This window comes from Hirundo rustica, chromosome 1 (assembly GCF_015227805.2).
Source record: "Hirundo rustica isolate bHirRus1 chromosome 1, bHirRus1.pri.v3, whole genome shotgun sequence".
NCBI lineage: Eukaryota > Metazoa > Chordata > Aves > Passeriformes > Hirundinidae > Hirundo > Hirundo rustica.
In genome coordinates, this window is record NC_053450.1 from 85,651,471 (window position 1) to 85,665,925 (window position 14,455).

General features: G+C 55.1%; 1 protein-coding gene across 1 annotated transcript; it reads right to left on the reverse strand.

Moving 5' to 3' along the window:
• Positions 1-1,572: 1,572 nt before the first annotated feature.
• FOXF2 (forkhead box F2) lies at positions 1,573-7,344 on the reverse strand. The gene is made up of 2 exons (XM_040073632.2): positions 6,318-7,344; positions 1,573-2,373 (listed from the first exon to the last, which is right to left on the reverse strand). Exons 1-2 carry the CDS (start codon positions 7,327-7,329, stop codon positions 2,207-2,209), a joined length of 1,179 nt encoding a protein of 392 aa, XP_039929566.1. The 5' UTR covers positions 7,330-7,344; the 3' UTR covers positions 1,573-2,206.
• Positions 7,345-14,455: the final 7,111 nt, after the last annotated feature.

The following is a 14,455-nucleotide window of genomic DNA, read 5'->3' on the forward strand; positions in this document are numbered from 1 at the left end:
AAGCTGAGGAACTGCGGAGCTGCCGGAGCCCTGCGCGCTGCGGGCCGGGGCCGCTGGAGGGCACTGGAGCCCCGCGCCCGGCCGCCGGCAGGGAAAGGCAGTTTTTTTCTCTTTGAGGTCCTGTCATTCCTGTGTAAACAAGTTACGTTCAAGTGTTTAGGATATAAATTACGACCATGCAGGCTTGCCTCGGAAAGAATGTAAACACAGCACTGTGGTCGGAGCAAACTCTGAAACTGACTTTATAATTTATCACAGGCCCTGAGAAGCTCAGGGAAGAAAAGGGCATGTCTGAGCATAAATGTGTATTTTAAAGATGAAGAGTTTTATCTCTATGTATAATCACATAGATATAATTTATATGTGTGTGTGTGCGTGTGTGTGTTTGCGTGCACATATATATATATATACATATATACACACACACATATACATGTATACATATATGTATGCACACAATTATGTGTGTGCACCCATGCACAGAACATTTTGCTCGAACTCTCTGCCCTTTTTCAGCGCTTGGGCGCGGGGCCGGGCAGAGTCGGGTGTCGGTGCTCGTTGAGGTACGGGGACGATTCTGTCCCCGTCCGAGGGACGGGCTGTGCTGGGGGTTGTGGCCGTGCCGAGCTGTCCCCGGGCTGGGCTCGGAGCGTGGGGCTGGGCTCCCCGGCCTTGGGGCTGGCGCTGTCCCGGGCTCTGCTGGATGCTCAGACGAGCAGCTCCTGGCGCCCGGCCCCGGCTCTTGGCAGCTCGCCATCCCCGGGGCACGGCGGCACCGCGGGGACAGGGGTCGCTTTGCTTGGCCGGCTTTGGGAGACCCTATTGCTTTTCTACTTTTTTTCTTCTCTCACCTCCGGCCAGGTTAGCTGCCCACGCCTTTATAGGTGCTTGCCCCAGACCTTACCAAGCCATGGTTTTATCGCGGCCCCCCTGGGACATTCCTTCTCGGGTCCAGCCCCGCATGGCCCAGGGGCTCCTGCACCCACACCTGGCAAATTCCCGTCGGGGCACAAAGGGACTCCGAGGGCGCTGTGGGGAGAGGGGACGCGGGGACACCCAGGCGCGTCCCTAAAGAGCGGGATGGGCGTTTCAGACCTGGAGACGCCCTCCGACAGAGGATCATGCAGTGCTGACACTCCTGCTTTTGTGTCCTCTCAAATAACCTCGGTTATTTCAAAGTCTATCCAGCAGCGGTGAAAAGGAGGGTGGGAACTGGGTGGGAGGTGCAGCCCAGAGAGCATGGCACTGGCCTCCTCGGGTCAATCTCTCGCTGCCCTCCTCCGCCTGCAGTGACTGGAGGATTTGGGGTTGCATCTCTAGCTCTCTCGGATGCTGCGGGGGAAGAGTTTTCTCAGAAAGAGCCAAGGGGGGGGGGGGGGGGGGGGGGGGGGAAGTGCTTGTCCAGCGATAGTCGTTATATACATTTTATTGGAAAAAAATTTTTACATCAAAATATTTTTGCAAACTGTAAAAAGTATACATAAGTGCAAATATATTCTCCTTTTAAAGCAATAGTGTGTGAGTATACACGAGATTTATTTAAAATATTTTTTAAAAAATATTGTGGTAGAAAACAACTTTCGTAAAAATAAAAAAACCAAAACGTTGTATTGCTGCAATACTGGAAGAAAAAAATTGAACGTTTCTTACAGTCTATACACGAAAGGGCTAAACAATACTGTTTTAATAATATCAATCGGTAGGTGCTGAAGTCCATACAAAGTGTCCTTGGTGGGGCTCGGGGAGAGAACACAACAAAAAAAGCACATTTCCCGCTAACGCAGTAACAGAAGGGGGAGTCCTCGCAGGTGCGGAGACATTTATTTTTCTTATACAAAGACACTTTCTCGTATAAAAATATGTCGAATTGTTCCCTTTCCCAAAGCTCGGTTCTTTAGGAGGTCGCAGAAAGGCAGTTTATGATTAAGGTGGTCAGACTTGGCACAAGGACACTTACGTCCCCCCTAACCCAAAACATCACGCGAGGCGTTTTTCTTTTAGTAAGACCTTTGGAGCATTATATCGGCCGTACGTGTCCTTCAGGGGGTGGAGTGGGACCGAAAACACTGCTTCCTTAGGCAAATTCGCTAAGTGACTCGTGTACTATCAATGCTATCAGAGTGCGCATTATATTTAATCTGCGTGGGTCCGTCTACACCTCGGCTCTGTTCGGTGACGCCTGATTGTCTCTGTTGGGGCGCTGTCTTCACATCACGCAGGGCTTGATGTCTTGACAGACGCTTTGGTGGTGGTGATGGTGGTAGTAAGATCCACTAGCGGACGGGTGAAACGAAGAAATGCCATTAAAATTGAGGACAAAATCTTTCCTGTCACACACCGGGGAGGGATGGTGCTGGTAGCGAGGCAGTCCCACTGCAAGAGAAGGAAATAACAAGAGCTGCTCAGAAGTCGGAGAGCTTTGCCCGGGTGGAGCACTCCTTCCTCCCTCACCCGCAGGGAGGTGAGGCTGCCTGCGCAGAGCTGGCACACCGCTCCCTTACCCCCGTCTCGGCTCCCCCTGCGAGGTTTGGTAACTCCTCTTTGGCTTTCCTGGCAGAGGACTTGAACTCTCCCCCGGGGGCAGAGCCTGACCTGCTGCGGGGCAGAGAGACAGGGGGTTCCATTGCCCCGAGCGAGGAGGGGAAGCGGATTCCCCGGAGCCCCACATGGCCTGCAGGTCTGCTCGGAGCTGCACCCGAGCCCCCGAGCCTGCTCCGCGGGGAGATTGTAGCCTACACAGCCGTGGGACATGCAGGCTGAGGAGAGCAAGGCATACGGAGCTGGATGCCCACGGACACGTGGCCGGACGCATCCCGGGATCAGGGACACCCCTGAGCATCCCTCCTGCGTGGGCACACACGCACTGCTGTCTGTCTGGCCTCTGCCCGGGTACTTATCAGCGTGGAGGGGTAGTTCAGCCTCTGTGTGGGGGGTAGATGAGGGAATGTGTGTTTTGTGCTTGTGTGAGAGAGAGAAAGAGGAGACGATGCCACTTGCGTGTTTTCCTGCGTGCACCACAGCCATTTGAACCCGATTCCCATCTTTTCTCGCTCTTCCCGCTCCCTACCCCGTTCCTGGGAGGATTTTGTTTTTGAGTTGAGCGGCTGCAGGTTGAATTCCAGTCAGGATCCATTTGTGTGTTGATACAGTATGTATTTATTTATGTGTGTGTATGTGTAAGAGCGTTCAAGCCTTTTCGCGTGTGTGCTTTCATAAACATGAGATACACCCCACGGTTCATCAACAGCAACAAGCCCAGTACATCCGTGGCACCGACATGTAAATGACCTCGCAAATTCCCGTTGTAATTTCCCACAGCCTAAGGCAGCCTTTCGGGGGCGGCATGGGAGACGTCACCCCACCCCCAGCACCGAGCCCTGCTGGGATCCTTGGTCTGGCAGGCTTCCTACTGGATCCGGCTGGGAGGGGAGCATTGCCAGAGCAAGGCCCGCAGGGTAGAGTCAGAGAAGGTTTTGGTTCGGCGTGTGAGTGTCAAACTCGGCTAGCGGGATCCTGTCAAATATGACCGAGGGTCAAGGGAGGAAAAAAAAAAAAAAAAAAAAAAAAAAAAGATGTTAAAAGGGAAAAAACCCAAAACAAACCAACAAAAAACAACCAAAAGAAAGAGCAGGAGAGTGAGGCTATAGGGGAAAAAAAAAAAAAAAAATCAGGAGGGAAATGTCCCCGGTTTTCCTCAGGATGGCGGAGCCGAACCCTTTGGCGGCGTCGGCCGGCGGCGCGCACAGCCCGCTCTCCTCCGGCATTGTCCCCTCCTTCACCCCGCAGAGCTCACTTTATAAAAGTGATTATTTCGCTGGATTTCCTCGGCTTTCTAATAACCCTGCTGGTATGTTCACCATAAACTGGGGCACTTTATTACAATCCTGATTCAATCATTTAGCAGGATTTAATAGTCTGCGAAAAAAATCCCGCTCCCCCCGCCCCCCAGCTTCAAAATCCTTTTAGCAGAACCAAGCCTCCTGTTTCCAATTTTTACCTCTCTTATTCTAGGGTCTGATATAAATTCACGGTTTTAAGCCGTCCCTGACGCTGTCATGGGTAGAGAACTATCGACCGACCAAGAGCGATTGCCACCGAATTTTCTTTGCATTTAACTAAGAGAAAGTGAAAGGCTAATTTCACTTGCTACTGCTTTTGCGGGGACAGGAGGAGAAAGATTATTGCTGATTATAAGAACAAATAAAAGAGCTCGGATCCTTTTCCTCCATCTCCTTTCACTCTTGATATATTTATGCCACAGCGATTTTACATGTCATGCACAAATAAGGATTGGATCCACTAAAATAAAATAAAATAAAATAAAATAAAACCAAATAAAGAATTTGGTTTGGTTTTTTTTCAGGTAATCAAGGACAGGATATGGCTTGCACTAAAGTCTTGGGCCCATATACTGAAGCTGCAGAAAATAAGCGGAGAAACACGGCTCTGCAAAGCGCTGGCATTTAATCTGAGCTGCTGGAAACGGACGTTCGTGGTCGGCATTAAGACAGCGTCCAGCGGTCCATATGCGTCTGTATCCGTCGTTGAACAGAAACAATTCGGATTTAAACCTCTCCGGCCTCAGAAAGAGCGCTGGAACTCCGGGAGGACCAGAACCCTTGCTGTCTCTCCCTCTGCTTTTTATTTTGTAGAGTTATTCTTGGTCTGTTTCTGGATGAAAATTTCTCTTCCAGGAATCAGCTTTCTTACCTCAGGTGTCAGGCAGGAGGAGGGGGCAGCTGCCTCCCAGCCCCGCTCCCCGAGCCAGTCCCACTCCTGCACCACGCGTGGCCCCATGGGCCCCGCGTGGCGGACTGTGCAGCCGCAAATAGTAAAACAAACAGAGGGGGGAAAGATCCAGAGAAAGGAAAACGAAGCAAAACAAAAATCCATGCAAAAACAACAAACCAAAGCAGAAATTCCTAACGGAGAAGGTACGTGGTTCGGCGGGGGATGCCCTTGTGAACCCGCCGGCCTCTCGCCCCGGCTCTAAAAAGCACGTGGAAGGACGCCCTATAGCTCCGAGAAGTTGGTTTAAACCTCAGCAGCAAAGCCCCGTGGGCACAGAGGAGCCCAGCCGGGGACGCATCTGGTCCGCTCTCTCCGCTACGCCCAAACACCGGTAAGACGGCGACCCCGCTTCGCAGTCCCCTCTCCCCCAGAAGGCACACCGGGGCTATTTAGGGGGTTGGGTCTTTTGTTTTTAAGGGAGGAAAGTTCGCAACTGCTTGTTCTCCCCTGACAGCCTACGTCCCGTCCGCGGGGACGGCAAAGCGTCTTGCCCGGCGGCTGCCCGGCCCGCGGCGACAGCGGGCTGTGGGGAGGCCAGGGCAGGCTGCGCTCGCAGAAGGACAGGAGAATGATTGACAGGCCCCCGGGGAGGGGGCGGGAGGGGACGCAGAGCTGAGGGTCGCCTGTATTTGTTACTTGTTGAAATTCCCATAAAATTGAACAAGACCCCGCTCTCACAGGGGTTAAGTCAGGCTAAAATCCTCTTCGGTGTGGTCCAGCCCAGACTGTCTTTGTTTGCTTAACCTCTGGGACCCGCGTTTAAAAGGGCTATTTGGAAAAATTCCCCGTAAGAGCCCAACATCTTTTACCCATTTTTGTGCTCGGATTTTTCTGAGCAGACATTGTCTCTAATCACCGGCCGGGGAAGGGGTGAGGGGGTGGGAGACAGCTCCCAGAAAACCCTTTCCCTCCGGTTGCAGAAATATACTCCATCCGCTTTAATCTTTCTAACATTTTTTAAGATAAGCGAGTGGTTTGGTGTTAGAGGGGGTTTTATGGTCTTTTTAATTCCCCCTTTTTCCCCCCCGGTACGGTTTAGAGGATAATACTTGACGCTTTTATTTGATCGCTCCCGCGGTGCGTCTCCGCGGAGCGCGGTTTAGCGAGGCGGCGGCGATGCCCGGCGGCGCTCCCCGCGCAGTGACGCCGCAGCCCGGGGCCGAGGGGCCAACCCCGCTGCCGCCGCAGCGCACACGTCGCCGGCACCAGGAGGGGGACGCGAGAACCGGGACGGAGCAGGGACGAAGCCGGCCTTTCCTCGGAGCGCTCCTTCTCCGCGCTGGGCGAGCAGGAGGGATGCTCGCAGCCGTGCCCCTCCTCAAACAGCCCCCCTGTCCCGAAACAGAGCAGCTCCAACCCACGCGTGTTTTTTGGTTTTTTTTTTTCCCTCTCTCAGACAATGCGCCTCTTTTTTTCCGACACCGCGGCGGTCCGAGGTTCCCCGTGCGAAACCTTTGCCGCCGGCGGAACCGCCCCCCTTCTGCGCCGCGCTCCCCGCCGCCCCCGCCGCCCCTCCGCGCCCCTACCTGAGAGGTCGTCGCGGGGGCTCTGGTGCAGGTATCCCTGCTCCAGGGAGTAGGAGGGCACGCTGGAGTGGATGCCGGAGGAGGCGGCGTTGGCTGCGGGGAGGCCCTGCTGCTTTATGTAGGGCGAGGCCCCCGAGGCTGTCCAGTGAGCCGAAGGGCTCGTGTAGGGCGAGTGGCACTCGATGGCGCTCGCCATGGCCGGCGAAGAGGGCACGGGGCTGCTGCTGCTGTCGGGGCCGTAGTCCCCGTTGGCAGTCACCGGACAGCTGGCCATGTAGGTCGAGCCGGGGTTGGGAGACATGTGCGGGACGTGGTGGCCGCCGCTGAGTCCCTCGTAGCCGCTGGCCATGGCGTTGGGCATCATGTCGAGGTTGTAGCCGTTGGAGTGGCAGGCGAGGGAGGCGGGGGGCGCCTGGAAGTCGAAGCCCTGAGGGAGGATGGAGGGGCCGAAGCCCAGCCCGTTCATCATGCGGTACATGGGCTTCAGCGCCTGGCATTTCCTCCTGAAACCGCGGGGCCGCCGTCGGAAGGAGCCCTCCTCGAACATGAACTCGCTGGCCGGGTCGATGGTCCAGTAGTGGCCCTTGCCCGGGCGGCCCAGGCCCTTGGGCAGCTTGATGAAGCACTCGTTGAGAGAGAGGTTGTGGCGCACGGAGTTCTTCCAGCCCTGGTAGGAGCCGCGAAAGAAGGGGAAGCGGGCCTGCAGGAACTGGTAGATCTCGCTGAGGGTCAGGCGCTTGGAGGGCGAGCTCTGGATGGCCATGACGATGAGGGCGATGTAGGAGTAGGGGGGCTTCTCGGGCCGCCGCAGCCCCGAGCTGGCCTTCTTGCTCTTGGAGGACGCCGCCGCCGCCGAGGAGGAGGAGGAGGAGGTGGAGGTGGAGGAAGAGGAGGTGGAGGTCTCCAGGGCGGAGGAGGGCGGCCGGCTCATCTGGAGAGCTCCGGGAGCCGGGCTGCAGGAGCGGAGAGGGACGGGGGGCTCCAGCCGCTGCTGCCCGCTCTCGGTGGTCATCTGGCGGAGGGAGGGGAATGGGGCAGGGTGGGGTGAGGCTGGGAGGGAAGGGGGGGAGCCGGGCGGGGTGGGTACCGGGGCGGGGGGTGCCCTGAAGGGGGAGAGAAGGGGGGGTGCGGTGGGATCCGCTATCCTCCGGGCACCTCCTCAGCGCGGCGGGCGGCGGTGGGGCAGCGGCAGCGCCCTGCGCATCCCTCCCCACGGTCCCTTGCGCAATGGCTCCTCTGCTTTCCGCCGGAGCCAGGCACTGGGCGGGATGGACCGGCCCAGCCCCGGCCCCGGCCCCGGCCCTGGTCCGGCCCCCTCCCTCCCTGCGCCGCGCCGCCCGCGGAGGCTCCGCTCAGCGCCGCTCCGCTTCCTCCTCTGCCCCCCACCTGGGGACCATCCCGCTGCCTAATCCGGCATGGAGAGGAAGCGCAAGAGCCTGCCCCCCGCCCCCCAATCTCTTCCGCACTGTTGCTCTTTCACATATACTTTATTCTTTATTTTTTTTTTAGTAAAAGACTCAGCGCGATATCCTATCAGTTCCTTCAATCTTTCTATTATTTTTTTTTCCCTTTCCCTGCAGACCCTCCTAAATCCGGCCGAGAAATCAGCAGAGATAGAGAGAGGGAGAAGGGGAGCTAGAGGGGGTAGAGAGACCACCCTTTTTCCAGCTGGCCTCTGTCCACCCGTCATCTGGGCAAGAGGCGCTGCTGCTTCTGCTGCTGCTGCTGCTGCTGCTGCTGCTGCCGCTGCTGCGGCACCATCCTAGGCTGGTTCCCGCTGCCGGACTAACACCAGTCCCGTTTACCGCCTTCCCGGGGTTCCCTCGGCCCCACAGGCACCGCTTTGCCCTCTGCTCCCTACACGGCCCCGGGGCGAGGCGAGCAGCTGCCAGCCCCGGGTTCCTCCGGTGCGCCCCGGGACACACGGGCGCCGATGAGGTCGGGCGCGGGAGTAGACGGGTGTGAGGGGATCGCCCACCCTACGGAGCCCGAGGCAACGCTGTTTACTGCCCCTCAAGCCGGCAAGACATTTGTTTTATAAGACTTTTCGCTACCCCTTGCCACCTCCCATGGCCCTATAAAGTGTCATTCATTTCATAGAGCAGCAGGGGTAGAGTCCGAGGAGCAGGGATGCTCCCTCGCTCCACGCCCCGGGGACGTTCCCCCGGTGGAGCGGGTGGCTCATGCGTTCTGGGAGACGCCGATGGCGGGAGGGGGCAGGGAGGAGCGGGGCCGGCGGAGGCACAGGCCTGCTCACGAATGATGGAGGAGGCTCCAGAATCAAACTGGAGACCCGAGGAGGACGGCGGCAGCACAAGAGGCAGAGCAGACAGGGATGCTGGAGCAAAGGAACGGGGGTGGGAAGGACGCGGGCAGAACGGGACGCCGTGTCAGCAGCGTGCCTGCAGTGCTCTGTGTGTGTCTGTGTGTCCGTCTGTCTCCAGTGCAGCTCCGTGCTGAGAGCTCGCTGGTGGGTACGGGCAGGGAGGGGGTGGGGCTGGTCCCAGACAGTGACCTGCAGTTGAGTGGAAGCAGGCTTTTTCCATCAAACTCTGCCTGGATACCACACACAGAGCCCAAGTGTCAGTTTACTGCCCTGAGCCCAGCTCCTTTTCCCTAAGCTCCACAGTAATTAGACAAAGAAAACCTAAATTAACTGAACAGGCGTCGACAGCTTCCTCCAGATCACCAGTGCTACATACATGGGAATGTGTCCGAAAATGGCTTGATTGTATCTGAGGATAAGCTAAGAAAAACACTACCAAGCCCGGCAATGTTTACGACACATTTTTAATAGAAAAAATAATCGCTCCGTCCATAGACCATGTTTACCTTTCCTAAGGCATCGATTTAAATTGTTCCTATAATAATAATAAAAAAAAAAAAGACAAGGAGACAGACAGATAGACCAGATAGACAGATAGATACACAGAATTAAATTTTCTTCTTCTTCTTTCTTCTTTTTCTGCTCTCTCTTTTTTTTTTTTTTTTTTAATCAATGTTTTTCTATACAAACATCTTTCCTTGCTCTAGATAGGCGAGCGAGGGTGCTTTCTCACCTTCCTCGGCGGGATGTCTGTCTAAATGTCATCTTTGGATGACGCGTCCTAGTAATCTCTGCGATCTTCAGGAGACCAAAGGAATTAAAGGCGGGGGGCGGGGGGGAGGATCGTTGCCTGTAAACCACCCTAACCTGCCCCTGGTTCAGACCGCTCGTTTTGATGATTACCTTTGGTCCGGCGGGAATAATCTTTTACTCCCAGCTCAAGATGTCGCGATGCACCAGGGTGTCATTGGTTTTCTCGGCGGTGCGAGACGGGACAGACAGTGAAGGAAAGCAGGGAAAGGCAGCCCGGTGGCAGAGCCGCGTGTTGGCTTCAATCCTGACCTGACACAGCTCTGATACGAGAACCGGGGCTAACGCGTTCCATCTTCTACTTGTTAGCAACGTCCTCCTCTTCGCAGCAGATACTTGTGCGAAACACAGCGTTAAAAAGTCTCCAAGACATGATCCTGATACTTTAAAAGATGATTTAAATTGCCTATGATTAAACAGAAGTGCATTTGCTGTTTTGTGGAGATGTTTATTTTGGTTGGTGTATCCATTTCTGAGCTGATCCTACTTTCGGAGCACAACTGGTTTGTTTTACCAAAGTGTACGGAAATTAAACTTTTTGGCAGATTTGGTTACTCAGATGTTGTTGTATAATCATAGTTTTTATTCTAGGAAATCTCTTCATTATTGCGGTTTCAGTTTCATGTTCATAACACAGTCCCCTCTACTTCGTGAGCTAAATGAAATAAGTTAGACTAAACCAGTAAAGAAAATGGAAGACAAATATGAAAGATAAATGTTTACGGTTATGTTGGAGTCCTTCCCCCCCCCCCTTTTTTTTTTTTTTTGTTCTTTTTCTGTTCTTTTCCTCCCTTTTTTTTTTTTTTTTTTTTTTTTTTTTTAACTGCGTGCTTCAGGCTCTTTCCTCTCCTCTGAGGTTCTGCAGATGAGAAGCGTTTTTTCAATTAAAGCCGAGACTGAAACTTAAACAAATCCCTCCAGTATTGTAAAAGTGCGTTTCCTTAAGCCCTGGAGGATTTTCCTCCAACTGTCAGTTTCAGGGTGCCTGGATTTAGATCTCGATCTCCAGCGACTGACAGAGATCCCTTTCCGCATGAGGGGCATGCGGGCATTTTAACGAGCTGGAAGGAGCCTTGCGGCCGCAGTGCAGCACCCAATTCCCGGCCCCGGCGGCGCGGGGCGACCACCTGGAGGGTATGGAGGGGGGCAATCCCACTGCGGCGGAGGGAGCAGAAAGGCCAGGATGGGAAGGGACTCTCAGCGGTCTTGTCCCGTCCTTTGTGCTGCTCCCGGGACCTCTTGACATCTCGGGACCTCTGGCAGTAGCCGTGCGATCCCGATGTTTGTTTAGAGAGGTTTTCCGCTTTTTTTTTAACGCCCCCCCCTTCCTTTTTTTTTTTTTTTTTTTGCTTTGCATACGCAATGGGCAGCAGGCGTGACTTTTTATAGAAGTCTCCCCGAAGGCTGACATCGGGACCCTTCTTCCCAGCTCCTTTTGAAGAGTAGGTCTCTCCCTCCTTTCCCGAAGCAAAAAAAAAAAAAAAAAAAAAAAAAAAAAAAAAAAAAAAAAAAGGGGGGGGAGATGATCACGACAATCCGAGGGGTTGAGACGCCTCTCACCTCAAGGGCAGACAGCGTAAATGCACTGCCTTTTCCAGTGTGGGAAAAAAAAACCCCAAAACACCAGCCCGACTCCAAAATCATCACCAGACACGCTCCTTGCACAGAGCCGGCACGTCTCGTAGCATTTTACAGGGGATCACCTGGGGCATCGCCACCTGGGTTGGCCTGGCTTTCCGAGAAGATACCTTAAGAAATTTTTCATCAGCGTCTGAATGAGGCAGAAAGCTAAGCCTGGCACAGGACACCTAGAGGAATGTGGTGATCATAAAACCGTAGGGCTGCACCTTTCCCTTTCCTCCCTGGTAGACAACTCTCAGGGCCGGGGCAGCTTTGTCCAGTGCCCGAGGACGGAGAGAAAGACCAGAGAAACAAAGTTTGGGCGAGGAGCCAGCCGAAGAGCGGAATATGTCTGCCTTTAGGGAAGTGGGTTACAGGGGAAAATCGGCCTCAGCAGGTGGGAGAAGTGTTTCTACTCAACTCTCCCACGCCGGACCCGTAGGACCCTGGCTGCTGGGGGCGTCCCGCAGGGAGCTGGGACTCCGCAGGCCTCAGGGGCCGGAGGACCCCGCGGAGGGGAAATGCGAGCATTGAACACCGGGGACGAGAAATATCCGCCCCCCGCCGCCCATCCCATCCTCCCCCTTCGGACAGGTCCTGCTTCACAGGCATTTGGTCTCTTCAGCGGGCTGAAAGGGGTTTCTAAGCGTTTAGACTTTCCGGGGGATACCTAAGCCTAAGATTTTATTGCATTGTTAAACCCCGAGCTCTCCCCCTCCAAAACTACCTGCATCCCCTGCATCCCACCCCAGCCTCGTCACTGCCCGGGAGCCGTGGCAGGCAGACAGACAGACACCCTGCGAATCTGAGGTGCTCGCGCTCTGCCTGAGCTCCCTAAACCCAGGGTTCAGCCCAGACGAATTCCACCAAGCTGCGGGGCCGTGTCAGGGGTCCCGCCGGTGGTCTGCCGGGCCCCCGCGGGCAATCTGTCCCGCACACCCTTCTGTGCTTTCCTCGCGGTCCTGGCACAGTGGGACACGAGAGAAAGGGGGTAAAGGGTCTGCTTTACCCAGATGCGGGGTAAAGCAGGGGCTCCGACTGGCCGCCCTGCAGATACCACGGGTGTTTGACAGGCGGCCCGAGCTGCGTGGACATCGCGGCGAATAAACCTGTGCAGAGATACGCTCCCCGTGTAGTAACAGCGCGGGGTTTGTGTCAGCCCCGGAGCGCTTCCACCCAGTGTTTTTGTGCGTACACTTTGCGTTTCCTATACCAGATGACAACAATGTTAAAGATTTGCTCCCCTCCCATCTCTGCACAGCTCCAACTGAACTTCCCGGAGCATCAAAATAAACCCCCTACAGCGGTCAGGATATAGGTCACCTCTTTAAAAGGAAACACAACCCTTCCAAAAATATAAAACATCTTTGACGTAGAAAAAAAAAAAATACTCTTTTGTCTCCGAGCATCCTCTGTCGGTGTAAATAAAACGTGACAGGCGCGGGGTAAAATAAGAAGCGGGATGTTTCGAGATCACAGGAGAGGTGAGGTCCCGGCGCAGCGCGGGCGGCAGGGCGGCGGCAGCAGAGCAGGCGGCTCCGGGCAGGTGGAGGCTCTACCCGGCTCCCGGGACAGACAGACCTCCGTGGGAGGGCTGCAAAAGACACGGGTGTAGGATCCGATACCCTCCACTCCTTCACATCCTGATCGGTTCTCAGCGGTAAAAGTCGCCCAAGCGCCAGCAGCGCCAGTGCAAAAAATGTTAGCAGAAGCCCTTGCAGGGATTCATCGTATCTCTGCGAGGCTGTAGGAAAAGCCCCCCCGCCTCCCGATCCCGCTCTGCATACCCCGTTGACAGCCGCCAATAAGGGCAAACACGCTTTGGCCCGAGATCTGAACACACGGCACCTTTTTGACTGGCTTCTCCCCCGCCCAAGTTTACATTCCGATCAAATGAGATTTCTAACTTTACACATTGTCAATAATTTTCATACGTGCGCCGACCTTAATTACTTTCCATACCATTTGCGGTAGACAAATAGTTTCGGTGGGGCGAAGGAGCCAGAGGTGCCCCCGGCCCTGGCGGAGACTTGCGCTTTTCTCCCTGCTCCACGCCGCCCCTCCAGGAACTCCCCCCTCACCCCGAGCCCTCCGGCCGCCGCCGCCCCCGGCGGGACGGCATCCTCTTCCCGCAGAAACCCGCGTGGAAAGCTCCGCGGGACGCCCCCGGCGCCAGGCAGCGGGGCTCGCCGGGTGGGCAGCGCGGGGGGAGCCCTCGGGGGCGGCTGGGACGGCAGGGGTATCGGCAGCTCGGGAGGGGGTGCGAGGGTGTTTCAGTTTCGGAGGAAGGAGGGCTCGGAGCGATGCGCGCAGCCACCGCGGCTGCCCCGGCGGGCGACGCTGCGCGCCCCTCACCCGCATCGCCGCTGTGCCCGCAGCCCCGGCCCCGCTGCCGGGGAAGGCGCTAATCAGGAGCAGCTTTCCCCGCTCTCTCCTTGCCTCCTCGCAGCCTCCCCCTCCGTAGCCCCCTCTCCTCTCGTGAGAGGTTTGCATTAATTTTTAAGTAAAGCCCATAAAACGTAACGACCCACTCAAAGGTAGGGCAGAGTTACTGAGTGCCGGATTATTACATGATTTACGAACATAGTTTGGAAAAAAGTAATAATCCAAGATCGCACCTCAGGAGCGAGCCTGCCAGGGCCGTGCACGGCTGCTGCGGCCGCGGTCCCGCTACCTCCCGCCTCGGCGACCCTCAGTAGGGCCGGGTGGAGGTGCGGGAGTAGGAAACCGTAAATTTTTTTTTTTTTTTTTTTTTTTTTTTTTTTTTTTTTTTTTTTTTTTTTTTTTTTATGTGGGCTTATAGGCTTTATCTCCCCGCCTCTACCCTGTCCGTACACACCTTTTTACACGGATACCTCCAAAGCCCTGTGTCTGCTACGATCCCCCGCCAGATCAAAGGGGAAGGGGGAGCAATTGTGTCTCCGGGGTCCGTGTCCCCCCACTCCCATCACCCTTTCTCGCTTTTCCTCCTCCATCCGGGAGGCTTTTATTGATGAGCTGCCTTCGAGACCCCGCACGAAATGTCCCTGAAGGGTTTAGACAATTCATCAGCCATCACTTTCGGTATCTGCTTCCTCCCTTTCAAATACAATCCTCGCACACCACGCCGGGAGGGGAGGGGAGCCGACTTGAGACCAGAACAGCTACATAATCAACGTCAAAACGATACCACTGACCTCTCGGGATCATGTAGTCCCGGCCAAAAAACCCCTCTTCATGATTTATTTTTCCTTTTTTTAAAAAAATTATTATTATCTTTTTTAACTTTCACTGCCACACCATTTACACCAATTCTTGCTTGTTTTCCCAAATCCATTAAAGTTTTTCAGCTTGGCAGATCCAGCTCCTCCACCGCAGCAGAGGAGCAAAAAACCCGAAAATA

Excerpts from the sequence above, each read along its gene's own strand:
- FOXF2 (XM_040073632.2), bottom strand. The coding sequence starts at position 7,329 with ATGACCACCGAGAGCGGGCAGCAGCGGCTGGAGCCCCCCGTCCCTCTC. Across the intron at positions 2,374-6,317 it reads CCCCCGCGACGACCTCTCAG|TGGGACTGCCTCGCTACCAG; the intron begins GTAGGGGCGCGG and ends CTTCTCTTGCAG.